Raw genomic sequence first — 17,156 nt, 5'->3', positions numbered from 1 at the left:
AAAAAGTATGATTATATATAAGTGTAAAGTTTTCAAAGAAAACATTAAGATTATCATTTAAAAGTATCATACATTATAAATAACTGAAATATATTTCTCAGTAATGGGTTCTAGAAGTCCAATATCAGGATGTCAGCTCAGAACAGCTACATTCATTCCCCCATTGAATGCAGATTCTTAGAATACCATGTGCGGAAGGGAGAGGTACCTTAATGAAATGCTCTTCAATTTTGTTTATTTGATATTGTTCTTTTGAGACAGGGTCTCCCTGTGTCACCCAGACTGGCCTCAAATTCATGATCCTCCTACATCGACCATATAAGTGCTGGGATTACATGTGTGAGGCACCATACCTGAATACCTTCTTCTTAGGTCACAAATCCCCCATGACACCATCACATCCACAGAGTTTCACCTCCAAATTAGAATAGAAATTTCAACCTGTGGGCTAGAGTAGAGTGCACACAAGCATTCAGTATACCAAGCTGCTTTATGCTGTAGTCATGTATGTGCTTGACTCCTTAAGGGAACGGTGATGACCTTAGATGCAGCATCTTCTAAATGCTGCACCATTTTAGAGGTAAACTTGTACATTTAATTTGGGTGTAAGGTAGAACCTGTTCTTATAAACTTTTAGAAAAAAAATTTAGAGTAAATGAGTGATCATTTCCCACCCCCAAATCTCTTCTTTCCAGCATGCTCTTGACAATTAGAATAAACCATCCATCTCAATCATCATCACTTCCCTTCCCAGGGGCTTTCTCCTTTGTGAAAATCTGTCACTGCTGTCAAAAGCATGGAGTGAACAAAGGCACTTTTGGTACTTTTCAAATCTGCTGCTGCTATAATTGATAGCATAGAACTCGATCACTAAAAATTGTTACCGTAGAAACTTGTGCCTAACAACACCATTTGTCTTTACTTCCTTCACTTGCATGCCCCAGAATCTAGTTTTTTAACAACATGGAACACAAGAAAGATGAGTTAGAAACCACGTCTTAACCAATTCACCAATGCTTTTACAGTGTCAAGGAACATAATGTAGCTGCCTAAGAACCCCTGGTCAGTGTCTTCTCTCCATACTTCCCCATTGTAGTTGATGTGGCCTAGTGCTCCTGACTGAAGCCTTTCACTTGGGGAATGCTACTCAATGTCATGGTGAAGTCCAGGCCAGAGCTGTAACTGAGGGCCATGTTAGGGTCTGTGACCCTACTACAGCCAGGGTCTGTGCTGGTGTCCGATGCTCCTGTTGCCATCTAAAGTTATGTAGACACCCAAGATTGAGGGCTACGTTGGCAGTGGTGACATCCAGACCCAGCTGCTGCAGAGGACACTGAGCAGCAGTGCAGGCCACTCGGATCTGGATGCATCTTGGCCCTCAGACACCAACCTGGACTTAGGTGGCTGATCTGACCCTGGCATCCTCTTGGTGCTCGGTGGCAACAGGAGTTTTTTCTCATTTGTAAAACACAAACTACAATACTGTTATCAAGCTTCAAGATCATTGAAAACGTAGCATGAGTTTACATAGGTTAACATAATCATTGTCATTCTTTCAGTAGTCTAGTGATAGACTAGCCCAAAGTAAAAGCCAGAGTTGTCATTAGCACTGATGCCAGACTAATGTCATGTTTACTGTCTTGTTCTTACTGTCTTCATTTTACAGAGGAAAAAAATGCAGGACAAGATGCTAAAGTTACTTGCCCAAGGTTCTAACTGGCCAATGATGAGACTCAAAGTCACAAGCACTGTTGGTTGCAAATTCATGTAAAATGGCAAATAATAATGGAATTATGGCCTCTGATCAGTATGGTGTTTTTAGCGTTTCCACTGAACATGGAAGTTTTGTTCCATTGGAGCTTCCAGACTATGCCATTTGCTTTCCTTTCTGCTCCCTTTCCCTGTGGCTTGTCAGAATCCCAACAAGGCACCCTTTTGTCCAAGAAACTTACAGTAACGAGCCAAAGCTCCTGCTCTGCTATCATCCAAACTCCTCTTAGGTCAAGATCAAGTACTCTTGGTTATCATCACGCTGGAGAGTGAGAGAAGTTGTAACCACATTCTGGGGCTGCCAAGGCCCACTGCTTAAACACCAGGAGTTTTGTGTCTCACAGTTCTGAAGACTGAAGGTCCATGATCAAAGTGTCAGCAGTATTAGCCTTCTGAGTAGAGTGTGACTTCTGTTCCTTGCCCCTCTGTTCTGGAAATTTGCTGTCAGTCTTTGACATTCCTTATAGATGTCATTCTCCCATGTCTTTATGCCATCTTTCCTCTTTTTCATTTGTATTTTTCTCTTCATGTGTCCAAGTCATAAAAACACCACTAACATAGAAGGGCATATTCTATTTCAGTATGATCTTATCTCATCTTAACCCATTTCATCTATAATGACCCTGTTTCCATAGAAAATCATGTTTGGGGATACCAAGAGATTAGGTCTTAAACAAAGGAATTTAGGTCAAACACAATCCAACTGGTAACATGAATCAATAATCTCAGCACCCTTTTGCCTGAAGACTTAGAGGCAGCTCTGATTTGGATTGACAACTAAACCATACTAAACAGATGTGTTTTAGCAAACACTAATATGTGCCTTGACAGTGGAGCAAAGGCCCCTCCATACCTCTTTTATAGATGTTGGTGTCCCATGCCATGTTGCCCTTGGGTACTTGCCAACACTTGAGTGTAGAAGTCTAGTATATATATCCATGGTTCTTTGAACCATATGCTCAGGCTAAAGGCTTATAGCTTTGTAAATTTGTGTGATGCTTTCCTTAGCAACCCACTCATAAGGATGTTAAATGGATAAAGAAGGTTTGAAGCTGGAATAAGGAAAGATGATAACCAACTCAAGAAAGTAATGTGAGTCTGAAAAGATCTGACCATACCTAACACCAGAATCAAGTGGATGCTCAGATAGAAGACCGAGTCTCTTGTTGCTGGTAGGGAATCTGCTTATGTTGTCCAGAAGATTCTGTAGCTGAGTGGGAAGCTGCGTCCTGGCTCCCTTCCACAATTTTCCTCTCTGGCCACTTTCCATGCCCTGGCTTTCTCTCAAGTGCTCATTAGAATATGTAGTCCATTCTAAAGTCTAATTTTTCAGACTATGGAAGAGCAGTCTTTCTACTTTGTATACGAAGACAAAGATCAAGTAGCCAACATTTAAGGGTTACCAAGGAAAAATTATTTTTATTTTTAGATGCAGTGTTCTTGTCATTAGGACAAGTAAGCCAAGCTACTTCCCTAAGTGTCTCTAACTTTTCACATCTTTTTTTTTCTGACTGGAAAATGGCAATGTTTTATTTAGATTTTCTGCTGGATTTTGGCAAAAGTTCAGTCTGAATTCGTAAGTATGAGACTACGACACTTTTTATTTTTAATTGGTTGTGAACTGTAGTGGTCTTTGTTTTAAAGAGAAGTTTCCTTGATGAGGGATGTAGACTACATTTATCTGTGGACATAATGATAGATGTTTATAGACTGTTGATAGGATTATGCCAGTTCAATAAATTAGTGGTTGTAGATTCTCCTCCAATGACCATGATTTCACTAGCACTCAGGTTTCCAGTACCAGATATGGTCTCCCTCCTGTTGAGTGGGTCTTTAGATCCATTAGAGAGCTGTTGACTCCTGCTAAGGTATGTGTGCCATTATTGCACCCCTGGGGTTATAGTGTCACGCTGCTCATTGATGTGGTTCCTAGGCATCACAGCTGGGTAGGACTGTGGGTTGTCTCTCTCATTTGGGAGCTTGCATGGGACCTTCTGGTACTGGGAAAGTGAGTCCTCAGGGAGGGGGCGTTCCGGTCATTTTCAGTAAGGGGTCTCTGAGCTATGTTTCTGAGGTCCATGTTGTCTTCATCAATAGACACCTACTTTCCCTCTCTGGGGAGTTAGCCATGGGCAATAGCAATAGGCTGTATGTTAACCCTGGCCAACAACTCAAAAGAGAAGTCTTATGTCTGGCATTCAGTTTTTGTCAGGTGGCCTTTGGCTCTTGGAGGGAGCACTATCAGCCCAGATGAGAAAAGTTTATTAAAACAATATATGTATATTTACACATGGGATCTCATGTATTACAGGGGTTCTTTATTGGTAAATAGTTAATAGTATGATTCCTTGTAGCTTTTTCTAGACATCCTTATTGTTGTTGTACTCACCTCCCTCCTTCTGTATTTAACTCCCCCCTCCTTCCTTAAAGAGTTCCCGCGCTCCCATTTCTCCTATCAGATAACTTGTGTCCTGCTATTCCCCTTTACCCACCTTCTTTTGTAGTTACCTCCCTCCCTCTTTCCTAAAGAGCATTCCCTTTTCCCATTTTTCCTATCAGACCACTTGTATCAAGGTAGGGGATGGGTAAAGGGGAATAGAAGACTACCCTTTCGTAAAAGCTCTCAATACCCAACTCTAACTCAAGAATAAAGACAAGGGCTCACCATATAGCCCTGGTGTAAACCATACTGGTCTTGAACTCATGGAGATCTGCCTGCCTCTGCCTCCAGAATGTTAGGATTAAAGGCATGAGCCACTATGCCCCTACGTCTCCCACACTCTACCCATCATCCACGTGTCCAGGATTCTCTTGTAGCCAAAATGTCTAGATTATTCAACATATTGATCCGTATATTATACCTCTGGACCCTTATGGTATTCCTGACAACTAAAATACTCATTATCTTTCCACCCACTTCCACCTTTGAAAACGTAGTGTAAGACTGCTTCTACCTGAAGCCAGCTCATTGTTCCTCTTTTCCCAGTAAAGGCATCCTTTCTGGTTTCCCTTACTTTTCCCATTGTCACACATTCCAGTGTGTGCCTGTCTTATTTCCCAACTAAACATCAAAATTCACATAGATGAGGAGGCAAGAGCTGTTTTTACAGAACTCTCCAACCCCTCACTCCCTAGCTCGGCACCTGCTGTCCTGCCTTCGAATCAGTAACATCGGCTGAGTAACAGGAGGAGGAGAAGCCTGAGATGCACAGTGCTCCCCCAGTCTCCGTTTGGTAATCTCAATTCCCTGTGATTCATTTCAACATGTCTTCATTGCTGCCCTACTATTAGTGACGTCAAGGGAGACCCAAAGTGATGTCTCTGAGCCATGAAAGGCAGGGGACATTAGTCTAATAGGGGGTCCCTTCCAGAATGGCAGTTCTAACTGTGTCCTGAATCTATGATTTTTCAATCAAAATCCAGAAACTTGGTTTTTGTCATTATTAATGGCACTGAAGAACAAAGAAAGGGGTAATGGGCTTTGAATTCTGAAAGCTTTGGGCTCTTCCCTTAGCCAGACTCCCCATAAGCCTTTTAATCCTAGAAGAGTTGCCTGCCTTTTTGAGTGTACCTCATTGTAAAGCAGGGATGATTATACTTCTTGGGAATGATAAAAGATTTGAGCAAGAGCCCATCTTAAGCTGCAAGACCACTGAGAAGCCTTCTCAAGTCCACAGTGTAATAATGTAAACAGTCTCTGCATGCCCCAAAGCTCTCAAGCATTACACATAGCTGTCCTGTCCCTGGAGTCAAATGGCAGATTTACTCACCCATGTACTCCATGCCTGAGTCTTCAAGGCCATGAACTTGTTTAGGGTCTTTATCTGTGCCTTAAATAGTTAAAAGGGAGCCTTCTCTGTCCTGGAGTAATCCCCTCCAGGGATGGGGTCCAGAGCATCTTCTGAAGTGTCTCTATACTCTTCACTTCATTGCTGAATAAAGTACCTCACCATTGTTTGGATCTCATGCAGAAACAGCATCTGAGACATTAGTCACAATAGTCACCCAGAAACTCCAAGGACAGACTCTGTTAAGAGGCTGCATGGATGCAACAGTGCCCCTGGCCCAGCAGACTTAATCAGAGGGACTGTCTCCACATCACTGTAGCACTGAAGCTAGTACCCAATACCGTCTAGGCACACCCCAACCTAGGAGTGCCTATGGGGTTGCAAGCCTAGATCCCTTCACTTATTCCCCATAAACATGTGTAAAAATCAGGCTATGCCCTTTTTGCTTAGATATGGTATCACCCAAACCATGTCTCAAAGAAATACTTCAAATGTCTAATTTCTAGATCCTACCCTTTTCCAGTAAAGGTGTGGACTTTCCTTCTGGTCCATGTAGCTAGAATTTTGAGGTGGGTACTGAGCAAGTGGCCAAATTAGAGTTCACATCTGTCTATGTTCTCACTCCCTCCTTAGAAAAAGCTGGCGTCCCTGAAACCCAACCCCCACTCCCTCCTGCCCCTCATCCCACTTCCCCTGGCACCCCCATGAAGCAGCACCCTGATGAACCTGCCCTTGGGCTTCTGGGGGGACCACAGAATCAGCACAGAACTCTCCGGAGCTGGAGGCCTTTGACACAGTGCCATGACAAACTTAAGGACAACAACAATAATAATACACACGTGTTGACGGAGTGGTCCTCATTCTTAAAACTAGAATGCACTGAGACCAAAAGGGAGAATGTCACCTCCACAGTTACTATGGTGTATTTCTTTACTTTTCTGTATATGTAAAATCAGGAACCCTACTTTACTTGCTCAACATAATAGTGATGCTTTTTATTTTTTTAGTTAAAAATCTTTTACTTGTATATATTAATTGTACACAGTAGTATGTGATTTAAGGGCATTTTAACACAAGTACGCATTGTATGTTGGACACATTTGTCCTATTATGCTCCTGTACCTTTCCCTTACTCCCCTCCCCCCTTCCCATAGTCCCCTTTGTTCCCCTACATAGTCTAACTGCTATTGTCATGTCATCTATATATGACTTATGAACCTACTTAAAACCTAGGAACCACTTACTCTCTCCAGTTGCATCCATTTTCCTGCGAACAATATAACTTGATTCTTTTTATGGCTGAAAAAATCATATATACATATTTTTTCTTTATCCATCCCTCTGATGGTCAGCTTGGCTTTTTCTATAGCTTAGCTGTTACAAATAGTGCTGCAGTAGATACTCAGACATCTCTGTGATGTGTTGGCTTGGAGTCCTTTGGGCAGGTACCCAGACTGGACCTGCCCATACAGAAGGTCTGTTTTCAGGTGTCTTCTAAAGTTCTACACAGAGCTCCAAGGCACCCCACCAGCAGTGTGGAAGGAATTCCTTTTGCACAGATCTTTGCCAATGCTTGTCATTTATTTCCAATTGTCATTTTGACGCTAGTGAGATAGGACATCAATGTAGTTTTCATTTGCATTTCCCCCGTGGTTAAGGATATTGAGCACTGTTGAAAGTATTGATTGGCCATTTGTATTTTTCTCTTGAACTCCCAATTTATACATTTAGCGTAGCAACTAAATGTATATATTTCATTGGCAACTGGGTGGCTTGTTTTCTTATTGCTTGGGGTTTTGAGTTCTCTATAGTCTATGTATTCTCTATTAGATGTAAAGCTAGAAAATATTTTTCCGGCATCCTTCAGGCTGTCTCTCCACTCAGTCAACTATTTCCTTTCCTGCACAGAAGCTTTGCAGTTTTCTGAAGAACTGTTTATCAACTATTGTCCTTATTTTCTAAGCAACCAGACTCCATTCAGAAAGTCCTTGCCCGCGTCTGTATCTTGAAGTTTTACCTGCTTTTTCCTTCAGCAGTTTAAAGTTTCCACTCTTGCATTAAGGTCAATATGTAGTTGATATTTGTACAGGGTGAGAGATGTGAATCAAGTTTAATTCTTCTACATATATCTACATGTAGACAATTGTCTCAGAATCATTTACTGGTGAAGCAGCCTTTTCTTCAATGCATATTTTTGGCATCTTTGTCAATATCAGGCTTAAATCTATATAGGTTTATGTTTGAGACTTCTATTCTATTATATTTTGTGCCATCACCATGCTATTTTTCTTGAAGAATAACTTGAGATCAGGTATGCTGATACCTATAGTGGTATTATTTTTGCTCATGATCACTTTACTAGCTGGGATCTTTGTGTTTCCTGTTTCCATATTAATTTTAAAATTTTCTTACTGTTTTTGTGGATAATGACATTGGGATTTTGATGGGGATTACATTGAACATATAGACTGTTTCTTGGCAATTCAACAACTTTCATAATACTAGTTATCCCAGTCCATGATCATGGAAGCCTTTCCATCTTCTGGTGTTTTCTATTTTTCCTTTGGTAATTTACAGTTTCATTATAAAGGTCTTTCACTTCCTTGGTTAGGGAGGAAGTAGAAATAATATAAGAACAGAAGATAGTGGGGAGAGCCAGGACATGCTGATGACTACTGGGAATGAGGGCTTCGTTTTCTCCAGTGGTGTAGCTGCTGCTAAGTTATCGCTGCTTCAGTCAAAACCTCCCACATTTGCAGTCAAGAGACTCTAATTCAACTAAGTGGGTCACACACAAGAAGACAATGTGAAGGCAGGAAGGAACAGGAGACTCAGCAGGGAAGGGAGGGTGAAGAGGGAAATGGGGATGGAAAGGACTGAAAGTTACTATAGGAAAGTAGGAAACTATCTAACAATAAAGAACTTTAAATCAAGCAACATGGTGTCTCAAGGCTGCGCTGGTCACTGGTCACATGCTGAGGGTTTTTCCAGAGGCCTCTTTCCTTCCTCTGTAGCTACCAAAAGTAGCAATTCCCCCTCCTTCTCCTCCCCCCTCCCTCTCTTCCCCTCCCTCTCTTTCCCCCTCCCTCTCCTTCCCCCTTACCTCCCCCTCCCTCTCTTTCCCCCTTCTCCTTCCCCCTCTCTCTTTCTTTACTCCCTCTTCCTCCCCTCCCCCCTCTCTTTCCCTCCGCCTCTCTCTCTCTCTCTCTCCTCCTTACCTTTCCCTCTCCACCTTCCTTCCCCCTTTCCCCACATCTCTCTGTCACTGAGAGTACAGTAAACATAAATGTTTTCTTTGGATTTTTATTTCAATATCTCTTCAGCACCTGCCATGTGAATGAGATACTGTGTTCGGCCCTATAGAGGTTTAAATAGGCCTTAGCAGCAAAGGGATCAATCCCAGATGGACGCTGGGCACATGGAGACGGTAGGACATGGCCTGGAAGAGTCACATGTAGAGAATGAGCTTGAGGCTAACAAGAGTGGCCAAAATTAAATCAGCATGCATGTCTGGTGTCTGTTATACTGGAGACACCCAAGATTCCTTGATACAAGTGTACAGTTTCCAGGGTTTTCCTGAATTCCTAGAAAAAGCCCAAGGTAATTCAGGAAGGCTAATTTTAGTGGGCTGCTGTGGGATGTTCTGTATGGCAAATGTGTTGCTCTGATTGGTCAATAAATAAAACACTGATTGGCCATTGGCTAGGCAGGAAGTATAGGCGGGACAAGGAGGAGAATAAAGCTGGGAAGTGGAAGGCTGAGTCAGAGAGACACTGCCAGCCATCACGACGAGAAACAGCATGTGAAGATGCCGGTAAGCCACGAGCCATGTGGCAAGGTATAGATTAATGGAAATGGATTAATTTAAGCTGTAAGAACAGTTAGCAAGAAGCCTGCCACGGCCATACAGTTTGTAACCAATATAAGTCTCTGTGCTTATTTGGTTGGGTCTGAGTGGCTGTGGGACTGGCGGGTGTCAGAGATTTGTCCTGACTGTGGGTCAGGCAGGAAAACTCTAGCTACAGTGGGCCATCCTCTAATCAGTCTTTATGTCAGAGAGATCCATGTTTTTAAAGTGAGTACTGTCATTAATCCTATTGCCCCTGATGCCAACAGACAGAAGTGGACACTGGGTATGGTGCTGGCATGCAGCATAGAGAGGCCTACTATATAGTACCATCACACGAAGGCCTTAGCCAACCTATCACAAAGAGGTTAGGATGTCCTATAATATGGCTAGATGACCAGGGGAGTAGCAGAGAACATATCCAGTGCCTTGGTATTTTCAGTTTCTTTTCTCCACATTGGTGTTTTCATTTTCTAAGAAGCATACCCTGTACCAGGTAGCCTGGCCACCAAGAACAGTTGGAGAACATCATCTTCCTTTGGGTTATTGCTGTGCACTCTTAGTTACCCACCAGCCTGTGACCTAAGACACATGCTTGCTGTCCTCTGAACTTGAGCCAAAGGAGCAGGATTTCAGGCAGACACTAGAGGGCGGTTTCAGTGTCTACCCATGGAGGATGAGTGGAGTTGGCTTGGAGCCCTTCTTTGTGGGAGCTCTGACTCCAGCTCAAAGAAGGAGGTCATCCCACTCCTCCTCTCCTGCCACCCCACCCACAGGCCCGCAAGGAGGAAAAGGAGCTCACCAAACAATAGACAAAAGTTACACAGTGACCGGGTTCCTGAATATCCACCTAAAAAGCCGAGGCTCATATTTCCCATGAGGCTTCCAATTGCTGTTGCTTCTATCTGAGAAGTCTCCTTCCTCTGTGTGTGTGCATATATATACATATATATATGTTCACTGCTTCAGCACAAAGATGGCCTAATCAGTGACCTAGGGTGGGCATTTATTCCGGATTCAGATGAGATGAAAGAGTAGGAAATGGAGTTTTCCAGTGAGTGTGCCAGTGACTGAGCAGGAGATTTTAGAACTGTCCAGGGGCAGGTCAAGGAGGGGAACAGAGGGACCTGCACATGTACACTGAGTCTGGGATGCCAGTGCTGGGAAGCAATATGTGGTATGCTCCCTCCCCAAACCTCAAGTTGTGCCTATCTGCCTTCCAAAGATACAGTGGTCCTTGGAAGTTTCATAACTATCTTCACTGGCGATGAGTTAACTTTCCATTTGCAGTGTATGCATACTTCAAAGGTGTAGCTAAATGCTCCCAAATGGATGCAAGAGAGCCAGGAGAAGAGAGCCAGGAGAGGAGTAGGGAAGTGGTAGATGGAGTGAGTTGGCCCGGCAGTGGTTACATCAGCAGTGCTGTTAAGATTCCGCAGGGCTGTTGATGCTCTGCTGGGGACAGAATTTATAGAGGGGCCACTCACTCAGGGACAGGGACGCCAGCACACACAGCTGTCAGGGAGCAGAGGTTCAGAATACGGTCTGCCAGCGCTGCTTACCGACCTGGAGGCAATGCCTTCGCTTTAGGACATTTGACTTCTCCATCGAGTGCCGTGGTGATGTCTTTGGGGGCTGTGGTAAAGACTGCATAAAGTAACATTTGAAAAGTAATTAGCCTAGCCATGGTGCAAAGTCTTATGGAGGACATCCAGTAACAACAAATTGCCTTTCTATAAATTAACTCATCAAACATTAGTGGAATCGTTCATTTATTGCCTAGCTGTAGACTTCGATTCTAATTTTAGAAAAGACAGGTAAATCACAGGTGAAATGGGAGTTATAGTGTTATCTCATTTTGCTTCCATAGGAGGCCTGGAAATCTACACTGGAGAAGGCAAGACACATCCTCAAGAGGTCCTCTACCATGGTAAGCCATCAGCTGGTAGCAGGCCAGCCTTCTCCTTGGCGTGCTCTCCCTTCGCAGGCCCTGCTTTCGCACTCCAAATGCCAGAGGCGTCTCTGGACAAAGCCCAGCAATACTACAGTAGCTTTGGACTGAAATAGGAACATGAGCTCATTTCCATTTTCTGTCTCGTCGCTCTGCCTCCGCTCTATGGCAGGCAGTGCCAGCCCCAGGACTCTGACATTTAGGGCTGGCTCCTCTGTAGGAGCTGTCATGCGCTTTGTGGTATCAAACCCCATCTCTATCATCTGCCTGCTGCATGACAGCAACACTATCCATTACCCCCCTACTGTAACACTCTGATGATGTCACCAAATTGAGAACCCCCTACCCCCACGCCCCACTCCCACTCTCTGACAGACAATTCTAGAGAAAGTTATGGCCTCCTCTCTTCCTCTTTCTAAAGCACAGCATCAGGCAGTGTTTCACTTCACTGAGCCTGGGGTCTCCTGGCTGTAGGATTAGGACAATGATAGCATCTTCTGTAAAAGGACTAATGGAGCTTAGATATCCAAAGCGCCTGCTACCCTGCAGAGGACTTAGCACCCAGGAATGTGAAAGTCACCACCACTGCTGCTCAGCTCCATTCTGCCCTCTTCGTAATGACTCTTTCTCAATAGATAGAATGCTTAGCTCGAATCAGCCAGTTAAGTGTTCGACTTGGGCTCCTTTCTATGGAATTGTTGGAATCCTGCCTCAGCAATTACACTTTCAATTCTTGTAAGTGGGGCAAGGTGGTCCCAGTTGAAAGGGAAGTAGGAAAGTAGGCTGGATGCTGGGCACTGCGACAGTGAGGCCGCTCAGGCCTTGTCTCATCCCTGCCAGCATCCCTCAGCACTCACCATCAGGCAAAGCATCTAATAGTATTGATTTAGCAACTGAGAAACAAAGGGGAGAGGAAATCACTGACGTCAAGGCTGACCAGACTCAGCAACTGAAAATACAGAATGTCCAGTTACATTTAAATAATAAACAATGTCCAGTTACATTTAAATAATAAACAATGTCCAGTTACATTTAAATAATAAACAATCGGTTTTCTTCTGTGTGCCCTACACAATATTTTCAGATGGCAACCTGAAGGGATCCTATGAGTTTCTATGAACAAGGCTGAGCCAAGTTAAGTGGCATCACAGAGACACTTCTACGAAATTGGTTAATTGATCATGATGTCTGCTTCACCGCTCACTGCTCCGTTCACAGAATAATTAAGGGTCAGTAGTGGCCAGTTCAGCTAGTCTGCTTAAGATGTTGACTAAGAATCAGAAGCGCCACAAAATCCCCATGGCCACCAGCACCTACAGAAACCTGGGCAGAATGGAGGAAAACGCAGTTTGTCTTTTGTTCCACTCAGCTCAGGTTTAAGACTTATTTTAGGACATTGTTTATTTTACTGGCACAAACTGCCTTAGCACAAACTCAAAGGCTAATTAGGATTTTACAATTTTTTTATTTCTGTCACCAGACTCGAAAGCATAATTAGTGAGGCAGGATTCCAATTTCAAAAAAAAAGTGTGCCCGGGGGGGGGGGGGGGGGGGGGGGGGGGGGGGGGGGGGGGGGAATCCATGGACTGTCTCAACAATTAAGAAAAGAAAACTTCCCATAGAAGTTTCTCTTGATGTGTTTATACTCCAGATTAAAATAATTAGGAAAAAATGTGAGTGTCTTTGACAATCTGCTCAGGGAATATTGGCTGTAATTAATTCTACCTGATGGCTAGTGTGACTGCAGACCTACTAGCTAAGACCAAGAGAACTCTTCCTCACAGCCTTCTCCTATAAAAGCTGGACTGGGAGGAGCTGGGGAGATGGTTCGGAGGTTAAGAGCATGTACTGCTCTTGCAGAGGACTGGAACTTGATTCCCAGCCTCCATGTCAGACAGTCTACAAACCTCCTGTAACTCCAGCTCTGGGGAATCTAGCAACCTCTTCTGGTCTCTGAGGGCATTGCACTCTCAAGTACAAACCCACACATAGACACACATACACAGACATAACTAAAAAATAAGAATTAATCTTTGATAAAAGAATTATCTTTTTAAAAATCTGGACTGGAGAAAAGTTATATGTTATGGAAGGCATCAAAAGCTGCAGAAAAAGTGTGGATCTCAGGAAGGCCCAAGAGAATTTTTGAGTGTTTAGTAGAGACCATATACATCAATTGTTTAGACTACCTGAAATGTGGATATTTTACTTAATTTTCACCTGTAAAAACTGGATAGTTTTTCTCAACTCAATCAGTTCTCTATGTAACTAGTAACTAGTAATGGGTAATGCATCACATAAATCCACAAATAGCTCTTTTGAAATCCAGTGTGTCTACTATGCTGATAACTCCAACCAGGCCTCCTCAGTGCTGAACCTGAGGAGCACCTTTGTATTAGTCTCTGTGGATATGGAATTCTGCTGGGAATAGCCCGTGCTTCTGTACACAGAACACTAAGCACAGGTCTACCTGGCCAATATAGTCACCTGGGAAGCTAACACATGCCTGTGTTCAAATGAGTTCAAAACCCAGCCCAGAACAGTGAAATCCAGGTAATATAATACACACAGAGTCAAAAAACAATTGAATCAGAAATTTAATTTCAGGTTAGATGTGTATAGGAAAATGGTTTAATCCCATGCACGCACACTTTGACCTTGTTTATGTCATTCACCCCATGTTCTGTATTCAAGCCCCATTTGTTGCTCTGCATCACTTACCATCTGGTGAGGGAAGCTGGCTAGATTGCACTGTCCCCAGAGATTGTCTACATTCTACACCTTCCTTTCAGACGGGTTTGGATCCAGCCAAATTCAGAACTTTAAACCCTTTTCTGCATTATTAACGGACCACCTGTCTCTGTCTAGTGAAGTTCCCATTGAAAGGTGGGGTCTGGCAAGTGTATATAAGCAAGGACTTCTGTGGTATAGCTTGCATGTCTATCTCAGTTTGTCTTTGCAAGTACATTGGAGTTGGAAAAGTAGCTTGGGAACAATTGTCTGTGTCCCTTTGTGTGACACAAAGAGCAGATGAGAATAGCCCTGTCTGGACAGAAGAGGCAGAAGGACTCTGGACATGCTGCCTTGGCTACTGCATCCTTCCTGACCTCAGTATCTGTGTGATGAATAGCAAAGGCAGCTGCAGTCTTCCAGCTGGATTTTTGACAATGAACAATTGTGCAAGTATAAAATTTTATTCTATTGTACCGCTTGTGTAGTAATTATAAGACTGTTCATGTAATTTTATGTGTTGGTTATCATCAATGTTGAACTCTATGTTGTCATTAGAATAATTAGACAGGCTTTCAGACTAAGGCAAATACTAAGAGAAGTAGCTCCAACATCTGAATGCAGCTGACTTAAGTCTCAGAATGTGTCTGTGCTTGCAAACTGATACCAGTGTTTTGTATGAGGTCATGCTAATGTTTGCTCTATTATGTGTCGACAGTTCTGACCTCATTCAGACCCTAAGTCTTTGACTTTGCCGTCACTAAAGCACCCCTTCTTCCACTGTCACTGTCCTGCACCCTATGTGACATCAGTGTGGTTCCTAACAGGTCCAATTTGGGCCCTCACCTCCAGCCCAGGATAGGGGATGCTTGGCACTTGACACTTGATTTGTGCTGCTGACATCTGGCAAGCAGAGACTGTCACACAGTACACAAGGCAGCCTGAGGCTAGGAAGCCCAGACTTGCCTCTCCAATGAGTTCTCCTCCTTCTTCCTCCCCTAGGAAACCCATCCCTAGATATCCTTTTATGATACAAATATAATCCCCTATCTGACCCCTTCAAGGATTCTCTACTGTCCTCAGGGTAATAGGAAGATGAATCCTAAGCTATCATAATGTCTAGTTTCTTGCATGGTTCATGGGGTTCTGTAGACCCCAATGCTCCAGCAAGACTGAAATGTTTTACCATTCGCTAATATGCCAAGCCTTTACATATGTCCACAGCATGTTCCCTGAGTCAGGATTGAGACTTCTTCATTTTGGTATGCACATTGAAGATCTCATTGAAATACAGACTGTCTCGTGATATGTTGCGGGGAGAGCTGTGCGTTTCTTGAGGCTTCTAGGTGGCATTGACACTATAACCATACCTTGAGTGGCTAGGATCTGGAATAGTGTTTCTCAAGCCCCAAAAAAGTGGACATGAGAATGATATGAAAACATAATGAGGAAAGACAGATTGTCAGAATCCACCCTGCCCAGTTTAATATGTCTAGTATAAAAATTTGCATCTCAGAAAAGCTGTGGACTGTATCTCAAGTTATAAAGCCTCCTGCATTTCTGCCTTACTTCCCACCATCTCCTTTCTGTCTAATTTCTGAGTCATCAGCATTCTCTGCAGGGTTCCTAAAGAGCCTTATTAGTGCCTATACTTTGGACCCCACAAATAATGCCAAAAGCTGGTACCTCCACCCACATGATGAGCTGAGGACATCCCTGTGCTTTGCATAGATGTGGGGGTTGCTCCTCTAGGCTTAGAATGCAGGAAAATATCTCAAAGACCCATACAATACCTCAATGATGTTCTGAAATAATGCTCACAAGTACACCTATTAGGCACCCGAGGGACTCAAGGCTGGTGGCAATCAACTGTGTCTCCCTATAAGCATCTCCTTAACATCCCAATAGGATAGAATTGTTTTTTTGTTTTGTTTTGGGTGTTTTTTTTTTTTTTTTTTTTGGTTTTTCAAGACAAGTTTTCTCTATGTAGTTTTGCGCCTTTCCTGGAACTCACTTTGTAGACCAGGCTGGCCTCAAACTCATAGAGATCCACCTGGCTCTGCCTCCCAAGTGCTAGGATTAAAGGCATGCGCCACCACTGCCCAGCAGAATTGTTTTATTTGAAAGCATTTTAAGTCTATTTTCAAAGCATTTCAGAAGAGAAATGCTGTTTGAGTGGCTGACCAAAGCAGGCAAGACCTGTCTGGGAAGAATTCAAGTGTGAGGGTGACTATGAAGATGGAAGCAGATGGCTGGATGAAGGGGAAGACTGGGTTCCAATCCCAGGAACCAGCATAGGCCTCTGTATAGGAGACAAAATGAACATGGGATGTGGGGACATGAGCAAAAACTACATCTGGATAAACACAATGGAATCAGGTTTGGTTCCAGCCGTCTGGACAACAGAGGGGTCTTTTGGTGGGAACCATTCCTTGAGTTAATCAAATCTCTTTTTGTTTTTGTTTTTTATCTCCCCAGAAATATCCTAGAAGTGGTTCCAATATCTGTTCACTACCATTTTTGGCCAAGATCTGCCAGAAAATTGAATTGTATGTATACTATTTCTCCTATTGAAGCAGTTATGACATCTCTTTGCTTGTTTTCTGGGGACTAAACTGATGTGCACATTTAAAAGGCATCCTCCTGAAATTGATCATGTTTCTTGCTCAAAACTTGGCTTGTACAGAAACTAAAAGAGAAACCCACTTTGAACAAAATAATTTTGGAAATATATCACAGGCAATCTCAGCCCCAGTGAGCAGTGTCCCAGTGAGGGTTTCAGGCAATCATTACTTAAGACTCAGGGGAAGGCTCTTCTTGCCACATATCGTGTGGAAGAGGTTGCCTGCCACCTTCCTGCACTGCTTTAGGGACTTTACCTGATTCGGGTAGTGAGCGAGAGAATGAAGAAAAAAAAAAAAAAACAAGCACACAGAGACAGAAAGGAAGGCTGGGGTTGGGTGGACCCAGTTCTCTGATGGAGAAGCCTCAGGCCCCCTAAAGCTCAATGTGTTTACTATATAGAGTAGAACAGAAAGGCAGGCTTACTGCATACAGCTGAACTAGGAAG

General features: G+C 43.3%; 1 protein-coding gene across 2 annotated transcripts in view; it reads left to right on the top strand.

Annotated features, from left to right (window-relative positions):
- Aoah (acyloxyacyl hydrolase) overlaps positions 1 to 17,156 on the top strand; it is a 239,786-nt gene that overhangs the window by 101,535 nt on the left and 121,095 nt on the right. For both annotated transcript variants that reach the window (XM_052729193.1, XM_052729192.1), the window contains exons 5-6: positions 11,276 to 11,335; positions 16,565 to 16,635. In XM_052729193.1, coding sequence (XP_052585153.1) covers positions 11,276 to 11,335; positions 16,565 to 16,635 — 131 coding nt within the window. The remainder of the gene's footprint in view (positions 1 to 11,275; positions 11,336 to 16,564; positions 16,636 to 17,156) is intronic.

This window comes from Peromyscus californicus, unplaced genomic scaffold (genome assembly GCF_007827085.1).
Source record: "Peromyscus californicus insignis strain IS unplaced genomic scaffold, ASM782708v3 Scaffold_8__1_contigs__length_139910024, whole genome shotgun sequence".
Lineage (NCBI taxonomy): Eukaryota > Metazoa > Chordata > Mammalia > Rodentia > Cricetidae > Peromyscus > Peromyscus californicus.
The sequence above is the reverse complement of the archived record's forward strand: the minus strand, read 5'-3'. Positions and strand labels throughout refer to the sequence as shown.